Here is a 22,939-nt window from a genome sequence, read left to right as displayed (position 1 = left end):
CGACCGGTGTCTGTGTTGCTTTTTTTTGTCCCCTCTCGTGCCCATGTTTGCATGCCTGTCTTCAAGTTACATGGATGAAGCTTTTCATGTCCTGTTAAACACAATGATAAATAATGTGGTGGGTTGGGATTTTCATGCTACATCCTTGATTTTCATATCTTCTCACACCATTCAAAGTGCACTTCACAGGTGGTTTTTGTTGTTTGTAGCAACATGGCAGTCTACATCACAGTTGTGTCAATTTTCACAAGAGCTGATGGCAAGGGCATGACTAAACTGCTTCCATACAGTTCTGCATGCATCCAACTTTATATATGAGATGAATACCTTACATAACAGCTCCAGAGTTAATTCTGAAACAGAGAGAAGACCATCTGCAGTATAATGCACGAGAAGGGGTGTCGGAGGATAAACATTTTTTGTCTGAGCATTTATTCATTTGCGTCACCTGCCTACCTGCCAGATGCTTGCATTTAAGTAAATATTGTGACTGATATATATACACAGTGTTACATTTTATATCTTCTATATTTATTTATTTAATTTACTTATTTACATATACTGCCATCTTGCATAGCAAGATATTGCAGGAGTGAGTGCATTTATATGTCAATCAATTGAAGAATACATTTTAGTGGCAAAAATAAAAACAAGCAATATAAAAAACAATACCAGGAAGAGCTAGGAGCTAACAGTTTTCTTCTTCTGGATGCATACCTATGCTTTAGGTGCAAGTTTATTTCTCACTAATTCAAGGCTGCATAATGTTAAGGTGCCTCTGAGCCTCTTTGCATCTGTTTAAACTCACTTGGCTGTTGTGCGCAGGTGAGGGCTCTGGTAGTGGTGACCGTGGCCACCACCACTGAGCACAAAGGCGTACTTGGTGTTGTGACCATGTGCCTTGAACGACGCGTCCACAGCATCCACCAGCTTCTGAGTGCCGGCAAGCACCAAGGTGGCCACCCGAGGATCGAACGAACTCTCGGCCAAGAGCACGACCACCTCCAGGAGAGGCCCAGACTTGACGCGGATTGTCTTCTGGCCTTGTGCTTCTGGCAAGTTCAGGCAATGGTCTGCATCCAAAACACTTCTTGCATTCAAGCACTGGCTGAAATGAAAGTCGTGTAGCTGATTTTCACTCATACTTAGTGAGGCCAAAGTCTCTAGTTGTGATGAAGCAGGAACAGGCAAATGGGGTTGTTGTGCCGTGGGTCTTCCAAGAAGTCGGTGACAAAATCTTTTTCATTTTTGTCACCCATTTTGAACACCTCGAGTTCCATCATTCTATTTTAGGCACCAGGTTATTCTCCTCCCCAACTCGAGGTTGGGGACTGTGCACTTGTAGGTGGCCGGTGAGTGCGGGCCATCTACCTTCGCTGCCAACGCCAATTACCAGTGATGGCTGGCTATCGGAGAAGCTTGCCATCGTCACAACCCTGTAACTGGTTTGTTCTCTCTCTAAGCTCATGTCCAGCCAATAGCAGAGACTATCAGTGGACATCACGAGCGGCTGCTTGAGGCGCTGTTACAATGCATATAAACACTGCCAAAGAAAACAGTTGCCCCGATAAAGACAAGTATAGACCCCTTGTAAAAGCAGTGGCTCCAGCAATGTTGCCTGTTCGAGCACCATTGATCACACCACGTGGTGTGATCAGCACAGCAAGAATATCCACAAGATAACTGAACAGCTGCCACAAGTGTGAATGAAAAACAGAAGTTTGTAGTTTTCACTCCTGGGAAAAGGAGGAGCCTAACCCGCTCAGGGATGTTGTGGTAAATGGCACCTGGTTAGAGGTTATTTACACGATAAAGGTTGTGTAAGACATCAACTAAGCTTTAGTGCAAGTATAAGTGGGTTTTATTGATAATGAAGCTATTAACCTTATCTGGACCTGCTTATTCGCACAATGCCACTTTAAGGCTGTCTTTCGTAATTTTATAGAACTGTACACAAAAATTTTTTAAAATTCTAGGGTTTTGATGCATCAAGTCCACAATCTGATTATGAGGCATGTCGTATGAGGGACTCTGGATTACAGAAAGGTTGAAAACTGAGCTTGTTGGTACATTGCTGGTAACTTGGGAACAGTGTTAAATAATGGAACTGTTAGCAGACTAACAAGTTTATTTTAAATAACATATATACTGTTGCTACACATATACTACATTGTTACGAAAGTATGGGTACATTATGGGTATCATGGATATGTCATGCAACATTGCAACAATGGAAACTTGTTGCTAGTCTATGTTCATGTGTTGTGTTTCTTGTTCTGTCGTTTAGTGCTGTTCCCAAAGTTAACAACCGTGCTTCAATTTTGACCACCTGGAGCTCTTTGATGTGCACCTGTCGCACAGATAGAACTGCTAGAACGTCATGAAATGTGCCATAAATTTACCCGTCTGATGGGCAAATTGACGGGCAAATTGAGTCTTGCTGGAATGCAGCTTCAGGGGTGGCTCACCGCAGTGCAGGTTGTCGACCCAGTAGCCGTGGTGAGTGCAGAAGGCCGCCATGGCATTGATGCTGGTGCAAGTGCTTGCACGGTGGCTGACGTCCCAAGAGCAGGCATCCTGGAACAGCTCCTCCATGTTGGTTTTCATCAGGCAGTGCTTGAGGGTCTGCGGCACCCGCTGGCGGCACTCCTCCATGTTCTCCTGCATATTCTTGATGGGGTTGAGCAGTGCCCTGCACTCCGCATAGCCACTCATTTCGTAGCCGGCGGCAAGCTGCGCGGCGTCCTTGGCGACTTGCCCATTGGGAAGCTGCGTTCGAAAAAGTGGTACGTCAATCAATCAACTCGTTTATTCCAGTTTTTTTTTTTACAAAACTGAAGTCCACGAGAAAGAAAGCAACATCGCAGTACCGCCTGAATGGCCTTGCCATCCCAGGAAGTCAGCAGAGAGAGTATATGAAAGAAATGTGCATGACAAAAGCTCACAAATACAACATGATTAAGCACAACAATGAAAATAATGCGCACACACACACACACACACACACACACACACACACACACACACACACACACACACACACACACACACACATATATATATTTATTAGTCAGTGGTTTATTAGTCAATCAGTCAGTAGTCAGTCAGTGGTCAATGCCTGACAAATTTGTTTGTCAGGCACTGACAGATTAAGAAATTTAGGTATTATATATTTTAACATAGGAAAACCATAGTTAGTTCTGCATTGGAGCAACAGGAAGGCATCTGGGGTACTAGTCAAATAAGGTGTTCTTTTGACATGATAGTTCTGCGGAAACCCGCAAGGTGGAGAGAAGTAATTAATAAAGGGAAAATGAGACATCCATCCAAACCTAGCAAATTGCTACAAAGGAAACCCATGCGGGCTCCTCAAAAGAAAAGGCCTCACAGTTGAAGAAAAAATTTGCCCTTGTCTGGGACTCGAACCCAAAACCACCATCTTTCCAGGGCAGTCGCTCTACCGCCTGACCTAACCAGGCGGCTAGCAGATGGCAGGGTGAAGTCGAATTTATCAACAACTTTTTCTTTTTCATTCGAGGAACCCAAATGATATGGGTTTTCTTTGTAGCAATTTTCTATGCTTGGGTGGCTGTCTCATTTTACCTTTATTAAAGGGCCCTTGAAACAGTTTGGACAAATTTTGTAGACACGTAGGGTACAGCTAAAGTTAATGCATTACAATTTGTGTTAAACATCTCATATTAAGAGAGCTACGGACGATTACAAGTTACCCTCCTCCATAGTCATGCATTTTCTCCTCAACTCATTTGCTGAGTGCTCGGGGCTAAGCTCCACCTTCACTGGCTCTGCGTCATGATGGCACATTGTGTCGTCGACTTCCGGTTCTCTAGGAACGAGAGCGCGAAGCCTCTTCAAACTCTTCACCAGCTACTTGGAAGTCGACCGGTCGACCTCAAGCGAGAGCTATCGAAACAGCATGCGTTGCAAGCATTCTGTCGCAGTGCCAAACGTGTCTCGTATTCTGGTAACCACAGGCGAGCTGGGCGTTTCGACGGATGGCTAGAGGCACAAGCTCTACGCTCCAGCTGATGAAGTAACTTTAGCATAGGCATACGTGAGCTGCCTGATCGGTCTCCACAGTCCAGCCACCTGTTGGCAGAGCTTAACCAGCCAAACAAAGAGCTAATATTGCTCTAACCAAGTGTAAAACATTTTAAACATTTACAAAAACAATGTGTTAATGATTACACTCCTATGAAAAATTTACATCAGCAGCAAAGAATACATTTCGTTACTGCTACTGTGGGTGGTTGAGCTCTTTGCCACCAGGTGGCTGCACTGTGCAGACCATTCACATTTGTGCTTCTGCTCATCCCGTGAAACGACACGGTCAAGCGGCCAGGCCTTGTCCCCTTGCGTTTGCGTTTACCCTAATACCGGACTTGCAAAAAGCTATTGCATTAGTAATCTTCCGGTGTGAAGTGATGGCTGCAAACACGCAAATCCTGGTGCCCATCGGATAGTGGCAGTCCAATGCGCTGCAGCCAGTCCGCTCGTCTGCTGCCTTGCAGAGGGACACAATGTCGCAGCTCAACATATTGCCAGTCGCAACATTTTCAATCCACAACGCAACAAAGTCGAATCATAGTGCTCGTGAGAAGACTGAGACTGACTCTGACCGCGGAGCTTTCGTCAAAATGGAGCACGTTGTAACACAAGCAAACAATGCTTGCTGTGTGCCGGATGTGCCTAAGTGTAGTGAGGAATTATTCTTGTGCACTCTCTTTCTGTTACATTCTTTTTATAGAAACAAATTAACTAACATTCCAACTATTACAAGCGTAATTTGTGCACAAAGGAGGAAAAATTATTGATGACGCGCCCTGGGCAGCCAATCAGATAGCTCACCCTACTGACATCAATTGGTTGATTTACGCCATATGGGTAGGGTCGGCTGAAAATTCTGCCGAGCAGTGTGCTGCAATCGGCAGCGATGTACATTTTTAAAGCCTTATAATAAATTACACGCTTTACGCGGAGTACTTAGATGCGTCAATTAATGATTACAAGGACCTACTCTAACGACTCAGTACGTTTGTACAAAATCGTCAAAATCGTTTAAGGGTCCCTTTAAGGTATTCTTTGCATGCAAGTGTAAAGACATTCGTGAAAAAAATGTCATTTCTGGCAACTGTTCATTTGCCAAACATCTTGTCTTTGATCAAAAAGTTCCGTTACAGGCAAAACATTAAACCATTCATGAACGTCAGCACTGTGCGAATCATAAGGTGCATTAGCAATAATTCGTAGCATTTTCTTTTGTAATGTGATAAGTTGTTTGAGTATTTGAACCAGTGTTGTTGCCCCAAATAAAAACCACAGTATCTCAAAGATGAAAATAAAAAGGCGTAATACAAATCTAGCTTAGTCTTTACAGGTGGTATATATATAGATTACAAGAAGCGATACCTGCAGCATGAGAAAGAGTGTGGCAAACTTGTTTTAGACTCCTGGCAAATTGTACAAAGCATTCAATCTGCCAAACTGGGATGGATTAGGTGTAAAAACAAACAGGGACTGTCTCATTGACCTGCAGTTTGCAGTTGACTAATGCACTGTGCTGAGCTTGTTGGTTTTTCATTATGCAATGGCAGTGCTAGGGGATAGGACACAAGTTAAAGGTGGCAGAGTCATGTTGTGTCGCTGCTGTCCTGTGCCTCTCGTCCCCTACCACTGCCATTGCATAATTGCAAGTAGGAATTTTCCTATTTGACAACACTGGAGGTGGCCTCAGACAATTGACTGAGCACCTTAGCTGGAAAAGTTTGAAGAATAAAGTAAATAAGCTTTGAACTTGGTGTTCAGCCTTTTAAAACGTTAATGAGGATGTTTAGCTAAGTGAAGTAGTCATAGTGGATTCAAATCATGATGTAAATCTGCAGATAAATAAGAATGACTTAGAATGTGGGAGGCTATCTCAAGTCGTGAACTACAGCATATTGTAGCGGGCACTTTACACAGGTCAAGACTCTATTACAACAGCCATTTCTTCTTGCACTTCATCTTCCTTGTCATCTCCTCTCCATGCACAGCTTCCTCACGCCACAGTTTCCCATTTAGCCCGTAACACTACTAACATACTTCAAAAGAAAGGTGCAGTCGGCCACAACGGTTTATAGAACAAGGGTTCCATGAACATTTTTAATTTCCACTCTGGTAAGGCATGTGCTTTAAATTAAAGGAATCATGGTATAGATTTCAAAAACGACTAAAGATTGGAACTGAATTAGAAACTACGTGCCCAGGCTTTACATGAAATCGGCTTTCAAACAAATCCCATGTCCTCTAAATTTGTATATAATTTGTATATAATTTGTATATATATTTGTACTGTATATAATCATACCTGCCATTCTGTAAACTAATTTATAGAAAACCTATGGGCACAACACTGGAGAGGGGGGAATATAACATGTATCTTTAATGTTTTCCCCGCGTGAATACCTATTGTGGGATACAATCACGCTTTATTTGTGGTGGTTGACATTTATAGATGCAGCACACAAGCAGCAGTAAACTTGCAACAGCAGAGACTGACACGCAACATATTCTTTTTAGATCACAGTGACTTTTTCATCGACTTTGCTGTTGTCAATCTTGCCTGCTTCAGGAACTTGTCTGAATAAGCTTGCTTGAATTAAGTGTCTCTGGTGTCCTTTCACCATCAGAAGACTTCCAAAGGTATGGTCAGAGTCCGGTGAGCTAAACTTCTCCACAAAATTTTTTTTTTAAACATTGAGGTGCAACACTCGTCACCTTGTAGAATGAGCCCAAATTCATTAAATTGACGGAAAAATTTGGCAGAGTTGCCAGGTATGCCTAATACATGCATTCTGTCAGTACTAACCAACAGGGTGGAACTTGGAGGATAACGAAAATACTTGGCAATATGCTGAGGACTGTGCAACATGACAGGTGTCATGTCGAGCAACAGGAAGATGACAGTATGGATTAGACAGTAAATTACATTTTTATTTACATTTTGGAGAGGCATTGTTAGGTGATGCAGTGCGCAGAACAGATAACCAACAGAGAACAAAGAACGGAATGAGTAATTTGAGAAGCAAAAGGCAATAATTATCACAAGAGGATTACCAAGAGCAATGAGATTAAAAAATGTGTGGGCTGAGAATAAAATCAGCTACTGCAAGACAGTGGCAATTGGATATCATGGGATCCGCCTCCATCCAAAAAGGAAGTTATAATAGGCTGATGATTGATAACGATAACTATAATGTCGTATACTTCTGGTTTTGTTTTTGCAACCTGCAATTCATTTCTGCTTGTAACATTTTGTTTCAATTTCAATTCTGTATCACATGTATGTTGTCATCGAATCGCTTGTAAATGTCACTTGCTCAAATAATAAAAACCGGATGCTGCTAAGGCTGGGCAGTCACAATCAGAGAATGGGCTGCTGTTTTCAGTCGATGCGCCACACAGTCCATGAAGTTAGTTCGGGTGTGGTCAGATATCTACACAGCCAATACCACAATAGCAAAAATAATACATGCAAAAACATGGTACCATATTGTTACGGGGAGGAAAATACGTATAATATATTTACAGGTTATATACAGAAGGATGCTTCGGATGTCACTCAAAATGGTGACCGAACCACGTGAACATTGCCAAACATCATCGTCTTCTCTCTCTTCATCTTCATCGCTGACAGCATCTCATAGCATGACCCCCGGCGGTGAAGGCGCCATCCCGGTGCTTGGTAAGTCCAAGTGATATGGCTTTAGTCTTGTGACATGGACAATGTCAGAGATATCAGAGATGTCATGGTGATATTGAGAGGTTCAGTTTCATACGTGACATCAGTTACTTTGCGCAAGACACAATACAGGCCAGAATATAGGGAAATCAACTTCTCAAAAAGACCAACATGTCGTGATGCTGTCCAGAGGAGGACCATGTCACCAGGGCTGAAATGGGCATCGAAGTGGCGGCTGTCAAAGAAACATCGTTGCTTTTCCTGCAAAGCGCTGAGACGCCAGCAGGCAATTTCACGCGCATCTGCAGCTCTAGAGATGACATCACGAGCATATTCTGACGTTGTGTGAAGAGCAGTGGGGAGGAGCATGTTAAAAGGAAGTGCAGGGTCTTGACTGTATAAAAGAAAAAGTGGAGAGAAACCTGCAGAATCGTGCTCGGATGTGCTGTAGGCAAATGCTACAAAAGGGAGGACGGCATCCCGGTCCTTATGGTCAGCGGACACGTATATGGCGAGCGTGTCTGTGATAGTTCTATTAAGACACTCTGTCAGCCTGTTGGTCTGGAGGTGATACGCCATTGTAAACTTGTGTTGTGTAACGCAGGAGTGCAAGATGTCCTCAACAACTTGTGACAGAAAGTACCGTCCTCGGTTGGTAAACAGTTGTCAAGAAGCACCGTGGTGAAGTATTACATAAACACTGGCGATGCAAGCCTGATACACCGATGACCCTATCATGTATCCTCCACTGAGCACCAAGTCATACAGAAGGATGCTTGGGATGTCACTCAAGATGGCGATCGAACCACGTGAACATCACCGAGCATCGTTATCTTCTCTCTCTTCCTCTCCATTGCTGACATCACCTCGTAGCATGTCATCTAAGAGGCATACTCATGCCATGTCATCGTCATGTAAGAGGCACACTTTTTAAAAAAATGCAAGCCCATTCAGGCCTGAATGTCTTGGGTGTGGCCAGTAAACAAGTAAACAACTACAAACTGTTGCGGTAAACAACTACAAGATAAATAACTGTACTATATCTACTTTTTAAGCTGAAAGCCTTAGATCTCTATGTTTCAAGGTCGCGTTGTACGGTACAGAAAATACCATGTGGCCCAAGGAAGGCCAGAAGCGAACCAAAGCATGTCCAGCTGCATATAAGAAAGAAAAAAACTAATGATTAGCAAAGTTAATTAATGATTGATTAGTGATTGGATTAAGGTGTATTATGGAGTATTAGGGTGGATTAAGATTAATGAAGGTGAATTAAAGTCGATGAAGGAGGATTAAGGTGGATTACAGTAGGCTTCACAAGGCTTTTGCTTTTGTGTCCCTTAGGCTAAGGATAGCTGGGGATTTTTTTTAAAAGAGGTGTGTTTGCTGCCATATATGATGCCTTGGCAAGCCTTTCTTTTACCTTTGTCCATCACTGGCACGTAAATGTGGAGCTGGACCAACTGGACTGGGACTGGGACCAGCTGGACTAGGAGACGTGCAAAGGCGAAGGTGTCTTCACAGACCAAGGGTCAGAGGCCACAATACACTTATGGTGGCATGATGAAAAAAAGAAAATATGAGAATCCCATCAACTGTGGGATTTGGTTTAATAGCTTTCACTGGTGTTACTGAGAAATGCTGTTGATGTTCAGATGCTATTTACCACACAACGAAATTGGACATGTTCTTGCCGGGAAGTGCCTCCCTCATTGTAAATGCATGGTGCTCCAACACTATCAACATGGCCAACCTAAACCAGTCTATTGCATACTGAATATGAACTTATCCTGTACGAAGACGCCTGTCAAAGTACTTGTCTGCACCTGTAAACACATGTTTATGAACAAGTGTGCACTCTCATTCCCAGGCATCCACCTGTGCACATCAGTACAGCTCTATTTTGCATTTCTAGATGAAATGTTTGCCACACCCCTCAGTGCTCATTGCCCCCTGACATGAACACATATTGTGCACCATGCCGCAAGAAACTGAAAGCTGCAACAGCATTGTGGTGCCATCAATGGGGTACTAGTGTAATGTGGAGGCAAAAACTAATTGTCAGCGGGCACTGGCCTAGTGGGCAGTGCTGTATTCATTAGTTGGTAGTGGGCTTCTGTCTGTTTGGCAAGACAGCCAACATCTGAAGAGTGGACAGGAGAGGCAAAGAAAAAAAGCTTCACTTTAAGGAAGGAGAGATGCGACAGTATTACAATGTTATCAATGAGGCCCTAGTGTGACACAGAGGCAAGACTAGTGGATATTATTGTAGTGCGGTCGATGTCAGTGGGTAGCGTGGTAGTGAACTTGTGTGTACTCGGTAATACAGCCAGCACCCAAAAAGTGAGAAGAGGGAAATAAAGCTTCACTGTAGAACTACTGGGGCAGACATGCGAAAAGCTAATGGGCTGTTACTGTCAATAGTGCCCATGTGCATGCTAGGCAATGTGGGAACTACCCAGGCTTAGTGCACAAAATATGTGTGAAGCACAGAACATGTGCAACGCACACATTCTCAGGGCAGTGCGCAGTGGCAGGCGCTGACTACGGGGAGTGGCACATGTTGCAAGAACACTTACATGCAGGAGGAAAGGGTTACAGGACGAGCCATGGGGTACCGGGAGATGAGTATTGTGACAGTTGGTCTACCAGCTTCCCTCCAACAGGCTATCAATTGTAGAAGTGGTGAAGAGACCAAGGAGGGGCTCGATATGCCTTCATGTAACAGTGCAGTGAATAAAGGGAAAATCGGACATCCACCCAATCGTAGCAATTGCTACAAAGGAAACCCATACGGGTTCCTCAAAAGAAAAGCCTCCGTTTATTCATTTCCCTTTATTCATTGCTTCTCTCCACCTTGCGGGTTTCTGCAGAACTACTACGTCATGTAACAGTGCAGCACAGCTCATGTATGACCAAGTGCACACTTGGGAAAGGTGGGTGCAGCAAATGCGCGAATAATTATCAAAATATTTTTGTTCTTCAATATCTATATCCAAATTTAGAGGTGCAACCCTTATCAAGAATACACAATATTATATGGCAGTTACAATATCAAACAATTATTCCTACTACAGGTTCCTAGCCGCAGCTAGTTTACAATGCCTACAGTTCACAAAATTTGGACAATGCTCCCACAGAAAAGCATCCACTGAGACATTCAACTTCGCAATTTCTTACTGATTCCTCAACAGCGTTTGTCATGTAACAGAAGCACTGACCTCATATTCATTGCCAGCATTGCCATCTGCATTGCCAAGTGTGCCAAGAAGGTTGCCATGGTGAAACTGGTCCAAAACGAATGTGCAGAAGAACTTGGTGGCGTCACAATAAACGGTCAAGCCATGTCCTCGAACTCTCACTAGGTGACCCTCCCGGTACACATCCACTTGCCTGCGCACGATCACATCAGATGAAGTGATACACCAATCTGCTGAACAAAGCTCAACATCAAGGATTACAATGCATAACCCCTTTAGGTGCCAATTAATTCTGCTCATTGAAAATTTAGTTTCACATTTCTTGAGCCTTCAGAATCATGAAAAGTGCAGAGCTACAGAACAAATGAATAAAAGCAATTCTTCTGTGAGATTTGTCATTACAGAATGTAGGCTACATGTGAGAACTTTCTACGGAGAATGTCAAATATGAGAACATAAACCAGCATTTTATGTCTGCCATACTTAGAGAGCACCTGTCCAGCCACTTGAAAAGTATGCCTCACGTAATACATTGTGAAAAAGCAATGAAAGAAGTGAACCCGTTACATGATGACATACTGACATCGAGAGCAAGCACCTAGGCTTCTACCTTCCAACTCGTTATGCTAAAACACTTTGCACGCATTATTCAAAGTTGCAGCACAGGTCAAATCAGAAATGTTTCAAGATGTATGTGACACATTTTAAGCATCGTTATTCTCTAATACTTGCTGCTGGGCTAGGTGGTTCATGATTTAAATCAATCCGCTCCTAAATGATTATTTTCATCAGTGCATTGCTTTTGATGCACTACGCTGGCATGCACAACTGTGGACACATTGCCTGAAGGGGACGAGAAAGAAATGTAAACACAAATAAATAAAACAATAAATAAAATAAACTGACCTCATGCAAGCGTATGCTTTGGTACGGGTACGTTTATTAGTTTCAGCAGCACACGAATGCTACAGATATACAAGTATCATCCTCAATATCAATCTTTTTACCAGGCACTGATGGTTATGTCTGTTTTCAGGTAAAATTACTCTCAACAGTAAAGCAATAAAAGACATTGACATAAATGAAAACATCGCCGTTTTTATCAATGCTTTTGTATTACCTTGCCATCTTTAAAAGCACGTTGTGCACTGGCATTTAGTGAGAATGCATATGCGCTACTGACATGACCGAGTGCACACGCAGCTCCCATGCCCTATTTTAGATGCAGTCAGCCGCATGTGTGACTGACTGGGCGAGCTGAGATGGCAGGATACCGGGCGCTGCCTTCCCACATGTTTGCTTCTGGAAGTTGTGTAATCTTGAGTTTCACAGAGGTACTGAAGCAAGAGGTAAACAAAGCATTAAGTGATTAAATTATGGCGTTCTACATGCCAAAATCATGATCTGATTATGAGGCATGTCGTAGTGGAGGACACCCAATTAATTTTGACAACCTGGGGATTTTTAACGTGCTTCTAAAGCACAGCATAAGGGCGTTTTTGCATTTTGCCTCCATCAAAATGTGGCCACCATAGCCAGTTTGCGACCTCATGCTTAGCAGTGCAGTGTCACAGCCGCTAAACACCACAGCGTGTGATGAAGCATACGCTCCCCAATGTCGGTGCTCTTTATGATAGCGTCGTTCTACTGTAGGCGACACTATCAGACAGGAGGGGTGGAGTGGAAGCGAAAGTGTGGCTGGCTTTGCTTCGTATCATCAATGTGAAGATATTGTCAACATGGCATGAAACCATATCTTTCGTTGCCAATTTTCGAATTCAACAAAATCTTTTTTTTGTACTTAAAACTTCTTTTTTCTGACTGCGCGATGATACAGAACATTTTTTGGCCCCTCCCGTGCAAGAAAAACCCACCGGTAACTGTAGTCATTTTCATAAAAATTCTAATTTCAATATAATGCAATTTTGATATTGCCACATGGTAGTGATGGTCAAGAACACAGTAGCAAATTCTGCAGTCCACTTTTGACAGTGACCAGCTAGCATAAGCTATCACACATTCAAGTCTGTCTTTCCTCCAGACTAGGACAATGCCAAGGCCTAGGCTACTGGTGTCAGTGTAAATTTCTGTACTGGCATCTTCGTCGAAGTGTGCAAGTACTGGCGGCGACTGCATGTGCCGTTCGAGTTCTTGAAATGCGTCGGCCTGCAGCATTCCCCGCTTGAACTTGACATAGTTAGATGGGTTAGCTCAGTGATGCGTGAGAAGTCCTTGACAAATTGCCTGTAGTAGGCACAAATGCTAAGGAACCTATGCACTACCTTTTTGTCAATGATCTGCTGGAACTTTGTGATGGCAGCTGTCATCTGCGGGTTGAGGCGGACTCCAGCTATGCTGATGATGTGGCCCAGGATCAGAGGCTCATGTCATCGTCATCGTCAGTTAAGTGGCAGTTTTCCAGCTTCAGAGTGAGCCCTGATGACTTGATAGCCTCTAGTACTGTCCCAAGCCACCTAAGGTGATCGCTGATATTTCCAGTGAAGATGATGACGTCATCCTAGTAAACAAGACAGGTCTGCCACTTCAATACAGCTCACACCGTGTCCATCACACACTGTAACATTGCAGGCGCTAAGCACAGTCCAAATGGTATGACTTTGGATTCACAGAAGCCATCTGGCATGATGAAGCTGGTCTTTTCGTGATCCCTCTTGTCGACAGACACAGGGTCAACTCAACACTGCCAGTAGCCACTCCTGAGATCCATCAATGAGAAGAATTTAGCATTGCAGAGCTGATACAATGCATTGTCCATTTGTGGGAGGGGGTATACATTCTTCGTGATCTTGTTCAGTTGATTATGATCGACTCGGAAATAAAAAAATGGCTGTGGCTTAGCTAAGGTTAAGCCCAGGATGCAAAGCATACTAGCCTTTATTTTAGTTGTTGAACCACTGTTTAGCCTGGTGAGCTGGTGTTGCTTGGCTATATTTGGTTCGGCTAGACGAAGAAACAACTCATGCGTTACTCTGCTTCGCCTTCAAGAGTGGAACGCGACAGCGTTCCCGTCGACCAGCCAAGGGGTGTAAGACAATGGGCTACGGCGCAGCGACTACGCGCCCTGCATTGGACGTGGTGAGCGTCGAGCAACGCAGCGTTCGGCGCGGCAACGAAATGTGCGCCTGAGCAAGCGACGCACGCCTGAGCCTTAGAAACAGCTCGTTTCTAAGGCAACACCGCATTTACTAGAGGCGCTTTTGTACCGCTTTGAAGCATCGTACTCGTGGCTCAGTGGTAGCGTCTCCGTCTCACACTCCGGAGACCCTGGTTCGATTCCCACCCAGCCCATCTTGCAAGAGTTGAGCCAAAGCCACCTAGAAACAAGCGCAGCTGCTTATATACCGCCGCGACGCCGCGAGCGACGGCGCGAGTTGGAGCCCCGTTTCTCCTCTGTCGTGACGTCACGGTGTCACGTGGTATGGCATGGGGTCAAAGGTCATTGAAGGCGACACCGCCGCGCCTGAGGAGCTGGGTTGAGCTCTCGTAATATGCTTCGCATAAAAAAAAATTATGGGGTTTTACGTGCCAAAACCACTTTCTGACTATGAGGCACGCCGCAGGGGAGGACTCCGGAAATTTTGATTACCTGGGGTTCTTTAACGTGCACCTAAATCTAAGTACGCAGGTGTTTTCGCATTTCGCCCCCATCAAAATGCGGCCGCCGTGGCCGGGATTCGATCCTGTGACCTTGTGCTCAGCAGCCCAACACCATAGCCACTGAGCAACCACGGCGGGTATCGACTGGAAATGTAGGGTTCCATCCTTTTTCTTCACTAAGACTACAGGAGACGCCCATGGGCTTTTTGACAGCTGGATGATGTCGTCATGCACCATTTCTTCGACTTGTTGCCTTATAGCTTCACGTTCTCACGTCAAAACTCTGTAAGGGTTCTGGCGGAGTGGTTGAGCACACTCTTCAGTTATGCGATGTTTTTCAACTGGTGTTTCTCAAATCCTTGATGACATCGAAAAGCACTCTTTGTATCGTTGGAGAAGACATCTGAGCTGTTGCTGCTTACTCATGGGGATACTTGGATTTACGTCAGAGTCTGGTTCAGGAACTATGGTCGTCGGGGTAGATGCAGCAGAATCCGCAAGGACAAACGCATTGCTGGCTTTCACAATTTGGCGGTGGATGTGGAACATCCGCCACCAAGGCCTGTGAGTGGTGGCGCTGGCTAACATTCCCAGGGTTCTACTAGGAAACATAGATACCCAAGAAAGTGGATGGGGAAACGGCACCGCGGTAGCTCAACTGGTAGAGCATCGCACCAAAATGCGAAGGTTGTGGGATCGTTCCCCACCTGCGGCAAGTGTTTTTTTCATCCACTTTAATTTCCATTAATTTATCATTTCTTTATTTCATTTATTAAGCACAAGTAATTTCCCTTATGTTGTCCTCGGTGTCAGTGTTTGTTGGTTTCTTATGATATGAATAATGTCAATTACATCTCACGAGCACTGTTGGAGGACAACGAACATTGCAAGGTAGGTCTGGTCATGAACTGTAATTCTTGCCGTGCACATTCTAATCGGTGATGTCCGAATCTGAGGGCCGTCCAATGCAGTTTTGACTCACTTCAACTTCAACTGCAGCGAATAATCTATTGATGACGGAGTAGACGGCTCCAGTGTCTACAAGCACGGTGACCTCGTGGCCGTTGAGAAGCACGTTGAGGTCAGTGGTTCTTTGTCTTCTGTAGCAGTTCGGTCTTGGTGTTGGATCACTGATGCGTCATGTTGACCTGTGGCTGGTACGTTACGTCATCAGGTTGTCTTTCATCGGTGTATTCTCGGCCTCCGGGTTTCGTCAGGAAGGTGGTGTGTCATTGCTACGCTGTCGAAATAGATCTTAAAGCGTCATCGGTGGCGGCAGCGTAGGAGCTTCGTCATTTCAACGTACAGCAACTGCACCTCCATCGGTTGTTGCATTTTATTTTCCAGGTAGGAGCTTACGGACCGGCCCCGGGCTGAGCTGGTGCACAGTGGGCGCTGTGGCGACAGGTACCGTCCTAGCAATGGCGAATACGAAGGATGGTGGGGTGTTCACTGCGTTGCGGCGATGCAGTTGGCAATGTCACGTGACTGCTCGCCAAGCTGCGGACGTGGCACGTTGACGGTAAACCCCCGTAGGTCCATCTCGCGGAATGGCTATCGTCGGTAGACGTGGCCCACTTCTCTGCAGTGATAGAGTGGACGGTGGTCGGGTACATGCCAAACATCAGTCTTCTTTGAAATGCAGCACAGGGCGACAGGTTGTCATGCTGGTGGTGGTGGCGGCAGTGGATGATGGAACTGCAGCATTACTGGGTCCTGGCACAGGTGCGGACAGGCAACAGGGTGGCAGGCTACGGCGGCGTACATACGTCACCACTTCCGTCTGAGGCTCCAGTAACTAAGGGACTCCCGAGTGACTGCTGGATCTCTTAGCATACGACGTTGGCAATGGAGGCTGTGATGAAAGGAACAACTTCTGAAGCTCCTTCCGCACGACCGCTCTGATAGTTTCGCACAGGTCATCAGTCCCCGTTGATTGAACTCCGGCATAGTTTGTTGAGATCGTGAGGCAGTTGTATTGTCGGTTCCACATTTCCAGTGTTTTTCTTGATGCGGGTGGCCTCGTGAAGAAACTCTTTTACGGTCTTCGTTGGGCTTCGTATCATCTTGGCGAAAAGTTCTTACTTCACACGATGCATGAATATAGGTGGACTTTCTTCTCCTCAGATATTTCTGGGTCAGCGTGGTGGAATATATGGCTCATTTCTTCCATAAATATGGCAACATTCTCGTTCGGTAGCTGCGCTCGGGCTTCCAGTAGAACTTCAGCTCTTTCTTTTTGAATGACGCTCATGAAAGTCCAGAGGAAGTTACTGCAGAACAGGTCCCACCTTGTAAGGGTGGGCTCCTAATTCTCGAACGATGTCCTCGCGGCATCTTCCAAGGCGAAGTATATGTGGCGTAGCTTATCTTCAGATGTCCAGTTGTTGTAGAATGAGATTCTTTTGAAAGTCTTGAGCCATGTTTCCGGATCGTCCGATGAAGCTCCACAAAAGGAAGGTGGCTCCCTGGGTTGTTGAAGCATGATGGGGGATGCTGGCGCTGCCATTGTAGTTGTTGACTTTACCGCAATCTTCTTGGTCACCTCAGGTAGAAGTTTGTGCTGCAGGGGCAGGTGTTGTAGCCTGCGGCTTGCTCGATGGTCCGGGACAGCATTGGTGTTAATTGTCTTCGCAGTCAGGGCTTGGATCGTGGCTTGCTGGGAGCATCTGGTACATGAGTGCAAAGCACCCCCACCAGATGTCACGTGGTAGTGATGGTCAAGAACACAGCAACCAAACTGCGAGCGGCAAAACTAAATCTTTATTGGGTGAGCCTGTGCCCAGAAAAACAGGCTACATTCAAAGCAGAACGATAGCGGCGAACACAGTTGGTGATTGTCAAAAATTTGATGAGCTCGTCAATTGTGCATTGGCTTTTATACAAGAGTTATCAAAGGTTCCAGAGCAATCGCTGGCGCCCACGTGTCTTCCAGAAAGTACTACACAATTTGCGTCGCGCATACATGCAATGAGATTACATGAGGTTCGGTGACAACATCCAGCGGATAGAACCACCGATAACATTATGTAGATAACATTTGTTAGATGGTGAAATACGGTCACCCGATAAAGACAAACAAGTACACGTGTCAATATAACAAAGCAAATATCTGATTTTACCATTTTCGTTATATAGAGGTTTAACTGTATCACTAATTTGGGCATAGGACTTTTGCAAAACATTCGTAAACATTGTGAGAAATTCATGTAAACTGTAAATGAATGTATCTCTTTTGTTCACTTAGGTGCTCTATTGGATGTGGTTTACAGAATTGCTACACCTGTTTTTGGTGTGGAATTACAGATTTGTAAGCTTCGTGCATCTATTTTTGAAACTTACAAATTTTTGACAATATTTGTGAGAATTTCCATGCCCAAAATCTAAATTATGCTTGCTGCAGTCACTAAAACTTAACTTTTTCTCTCAAATGCAACAAATTCCATTCAAATTTGTCCAGCAGTTGTCTCACAAAAACATTTCTGCATTTTACATGTATTCATATAGTGAAAACAGAGTTGAGCCCAAGCTAAAGCTTCCTCTTAAAATCCCGGCAAGATCTTTTGGGGGAGCATAAGGTGACTTATTTAGTTATGAGCCAGTTACACAAGTTTAAAGTAATGCTTGATGTTATCATTCAGTCTTTCTCAGGTATAGCCTAAAGCAAACATTGCTAAAGTCATGTCAACCACATATGTGTACTAGGCTGCTCACACTATTACATTTACTTCTTACATTGTGAAATGATAGAATCCCCAAGACTGATATAGGTTAGTGCCATGTTGAATTAACCACAAAAGATGGTTGTTTTCCTATAGGTTCCTTGAAATTATGTTTAACATGGTCACTGGTATGTTGTGCTAGCTGAAATCGGTTGACACAGGGCAGGTGTAATTGGAGATCGCAAGGAGAGGTCTTCGTCCTGGGGGGGGGGGGGGGGGGGGGGCTGTGGACATAAAATAGGCTGATGACGACGACGACGATGATGATGATGATGATGATGCTGATGATGATGGTCACTGGTATAATCACTGGTGAAGCTTATCTAGGCATTCAGTACATGTAGCTATAGTGTTTTGACGCTGCCTTTTCTGCACGAATTATGCCTCAGAGCTGTGCATGGTGGAGCTGTCCGTCATAAATTTCACTGCGTTGGTTGCTGTCATAGGTTAGGAAACTGGACAAAGTTTCACAATACATTTTTTTTAAATCTTTTCCACTTTGCACAATCGATCACTAAAGGTATGTCACAACAAAAGTGGCTGCCATTCTGCCATTGCCATTCTGTTTAAAGGGACACTAAAGGCAAATACTAAGTCAAGCGAAAGTGATAGATTAGTGCAAGAGAATCTCTAATGCGTCAATACTATAGTGAACAGAGCCTTAATAATAGAGAAATCGAGGTAAATGCAGGACATAATTAGAGACTCCCCCGGGACATTCAGGCACTTGCCTGATGACGAAAGCACTCCTCAGTTAAATTGTGTCCCTAGTACTCAACTACTCGTTGCAAAAAACCTTATATTGTATTATAAGATGAAATAAAATTCTACTTGTCCAGTTCCATTTCATGTTTAGAGAAAAGAACTCACTGAAATTTTCGTTGACAATGGCGCGGGTGGTCAAAAGGTTTTGTTTTCGCTCGAGTCTGCGCTGCCCACACTTTCGCGTTTCAGTAGTTTTGTTATCGCGTAGTGCTGCGATGGTTTTTGCTGGCTCATGAAACTCGCACAAACTGCAAGTAGCAGAGAATTCAACTTCCATGTGACGTCACGGGATGCTCGAACGGTGTAGAGAGAGAGAGAGAGAGAGAGAAAGGCAAAGGAAAGAAAGGGAGGTTAACCAGAGATTATCTCTGGTTGGCTACCCTGTATTGGGGGAGGGGCAAGGGGATGCGATAAGTGAGAGAGAGAAGGATTAAAAAAAAAGAACTACACACACAAGCACGTACACACAAACTGTTTCTGTGGGCACTGTCACGCAGCCCGCAAAGGCGTTCCTAGTGTTATGCAGTGTCACCGTACAATCCTGCGTCAGCTGCGTTGCCATTCCTCTTTCAAGAGACGACGCAGCGAAAAAACTTGCCGTACTGGCAAGCGACCTGACATTAGCTCAGTGGAATTCATCCGATTTCACAAGTGCACGACTTCATACCCTGGACCCTAATTTACAACTCCGTATTCCGCCCGAGCTTCCACGACGCGACTGCACCCTTCTAGTTCGTCTATGGCTTGGAGTAGCATTTTCAAATGCGTACTCCTTCCTTATAGGAATGTCCAACAGCCCACTTTGCGACTTCTGCGGGTGCAATGAAACAATCGCGCACCTTCTTTGTGAGTGCTCTCGTTTCAACACGCAAAGAGCAGTCCTCTCAGCCACCCTAGACAAACTGGACAAGCGCCCATTGACAGAAAACAAGATCCTTGGATACTGGCCTACGCGAACATTAGCGCAATCGGCTATGAAGGTGCTGCTGCGGTATTTAAAGGACACTGGACTTTCTGACAGATTGTGACTCGAACGGTGTACGCCACTTGATCGAAAAGCAGCTGCAGCAGTCAAACCGCTGCTCTGTCTTGGCTCGGTGCCACCGTCTGTCGGGCGCCATTTTACTCACCAACAGCAGCAAAGGGCAGCGATGGCGTATGCAACATCACCACTCCCTCGGTTGGGTGGCGGGAGATTTGAATTTCGGAAAAGGTATTTGGACCCTTCAGCTTCATTTTTGTCGTAAACTAAGTATTTCCTTGTAGCGAAACAAGCTTTGCAAGTTTTCTAGAATGGTATTTAGACAGTCCACGTCGACTTAGTATTTGGCTTTGGTGTCCCTTTAATAAAACACTAGGTAACATTATACAACAGGGATTTTAAAGTATTTTCTTACATTGCACAGTCGATCGTTAAAATATGTTACAACAAAAGTGGCTACTAACATTACCATTCTGTTTAATAAAACACTAGATAACATTATACAACAGGGATTTCAAAGAATTTTCTTATATTTGGGTTGGAGTGCAGGTTCCCAAACCGTGTTATGTTCACCTCTTTGGCTTCTTTAGGAGACAGTGTAATCTATCTTTAGCTATAGTTAACTAGGCCCGAGCAGACAGTGTCAAAATCCATGATGTCCTGGCCAGCTGATGTGTGAACTTCATCATCATCATCATCAACAGCCTGGTTACGCCCACTGCAGGGCAAAGGCCTCTCCCATACTTCTCCAACTACCCCGGTCGTGTACTAATTGTGGCCATGCCGTCCGTGCAAACTTCTTAATCTCATCCGCCCACCTAACTTTCTGCCGCCCCCTGCTAGCTTCCCTTCCCTTGATCCAGTCCGTAACCCTTAATGACCATCGGTTATCTTCCCTCCTCATTACATGTCCTGCCCATGCCCATTTCTTTTTCTTGATTTCAACTAAGATGTCATTAACTCGCGTTTGTTCCCTCACCCAATCTGCTCTTTTCTTATCCCTTAACGTTACACCTATCATTCTTCTTTCCATAGCTCTTTGCGTCGTCCTCAATTTGAGTAGAACCCTTTTCGTAAGCCTCCAGGTTTCTGCCCCGTAGGTGAGTACTGGTAAGACACAGCTATTATACACTTTTCTCTTGAAGGATAATGGCAACCTGCTGTTCATGATCTGAGAATGCCTGCCAAACGCACCCCAGCCCATTCTTATTCTTCTGATTATTTCCGTCTCATGATCCGGATCCACCGTCACTACTTGCCCCAAGTAGATGTATTCCCTTACTACTTCCAGTGCCTCGCTGCCTATTGTAAATTGCTGTTCTCTTCCGAGACTGTTAAACATTACTTTAGTTTTCTGCAGATTAATGTTTAGACCCACTCTTCTGCTTTGCCTCTCCAGGCCAGTGAGCATGCATTGCAATTGGTCCCCTCAGTTACTAAGCAAGGCAATATCATCAGCGAATCGCAAGTTACTAAGGTATCCTCCATTAACTTTTATCCCCAATTCTTCCCAATCCAGGTCTCTGAATACCTCCTGTAAACACGCTGTGAATAGCATTGGAGAGATCGTATCTCCCTGCCTGACGCCTTTCTTTATTGGGATTTTGTTGCTTTCTTTATGGAGGATTACGGTGGCTGTGGAGCCACTATAGAGATCTTTCAGTATTTTTACATACGGCTCGTCTACACCCTGATTCCGTAATGCCTCCATGACTGCTGAGGTTTCGACCGAGTCAAACGCTTTCTTGTAATCAATGACAGCTATACATAAGGGTTGGTTATATTCCGCACATTTCTCTATCACCTGATTGATAATGTGAATATGATCTATTGTTGAGTAGCCTTTACGGAATCCTGCCTGGTCCTTTGCTTGACAGAAGTCTAAGGTGTTCCTGATTCTATTTGCGATTACCTTAGTAAATATTTTGTAGGCAACGGACAGTAAGCTGATCGGTCTGTAATTTTTCAAGTCTTTGGCGTCCCCTTTCTTATGGATTAGGATTATGTTAGCGTTCTTCCAAGATTCCGGTATGCTCGAGGTCATGAGGCATTGCGTATACAGGGTGGCCAGTTTCTCTAGAACAATCTGACCACCATCCTTCAACAAATCTGCTGTTACCTGATCCTCCCCAGCTGCCTTCCCCCTTTGCATATCTCCCAAGGCTTTCTTTACTTCTTCCGGCGTTACCTTCGGGATTTCGAATTCCTCTAGACTATTTTCTCTTCCACTAACGTCGTGGGTGCCACTGGTACTGTATAAATCTCTATAGAACTCCTCAGCCACTTGAACTATGCAGCATTAATTGTTACCTGTATTTTGTTTTTGATTCCTTTCTGATTTAGCAAGGATCCTCTTATGACAACTAGAAAACATGACGCAAGAAATTTGGAGACAGACACAGGGATCAGATGAGGACAAATGCTCTTATGTCACCAATGTCTGCGTCCAAGTTTCTCGTGCTAAGCTTTCTAGTCACCACGATAGTCCAATTAGCCCAACAGTCAGTCTTTCTGAAGTACCTACACCTTTCGAGGTAAGAGTGGGTTTTTGTTATTGTAAAAGCGTAATTAACTAGAAGGGTTGACTGTGGGGCTAGTTGGTCGTTCATAATTTAAGTAGTAACTTGTAACTTAGAGCAATAAAAACACGGAAACAAGAAAGGTGGACAAGGACAAGCGCTTGTCGTCCACCTTTCTTGTTTCCGTGTTGTTATCGCCCTAAGTTACTACTTAAATTAAGTAATTAACTAACAAAGCCAAACTTATTTTTCTCTTTAATGTGTAAGGTGCACCCAACGCAAGCATTTTTGTACTCTGCCTCCACTGGGCAGCTGCAGTAGCCTGGTGGTTGAACATGCAACCCTTTGCATAGCAGCAGCACAACACTACATTGAGTGTACTTTTGTAACAAAGA

General features: G+C 44.5%; 1 protein-coding gene across 1 annotated transcript in view; it reads right to left on the bottom strand.

The window, feature by feature from the left end:
• LOC135912593 (uncharacterized) overlaps positions 1-22,939 on the bottom strand; it is a 269,120-nt gene that overhangs the window by 24,885 nt on the left and 221,296 nt on the right. The window contains exons 33-35 of the mRNA XM_065445088.2: positions 10,960-11,131; positions 2,469-2,769; positions 809-1,073 (exon numbers count right to left, since the gene is read on the bottom strand). Of these exons, the coding sequence (XP_065301160.2) occupies positions 809-1,073; positions 2,469-2,769; positions 10,960-11,131 (738 nt within the window). The remainder of the gene's footprint in view (positions 1-808; positions 1,074-2,468; positions 2,770-10,959; positions 11,132-22,939) is intronic.

The sequence above is a fragment of the Dermacentor albipictus genome, chromosome 9 (assembly GCF_038994185.2).
Source record: "Dermacentor albipictus isolate Rhodes 1998 colony chromosome 9, USDA_Dalb.pri_finalv2, whole genome shotgun sequence".
Lineage (NCBI taxonomy): Eukaryota > Metazoa > Arthropoda > Arachnida > Ixodida > Ixodidae > Dermacentor > Dermacentor albipictus.
The sequence above is the reverse complement of the archived record's forward strand: the minus strand, read 5'-3'. Positions and strand labels throughout refer to the sequence as shown.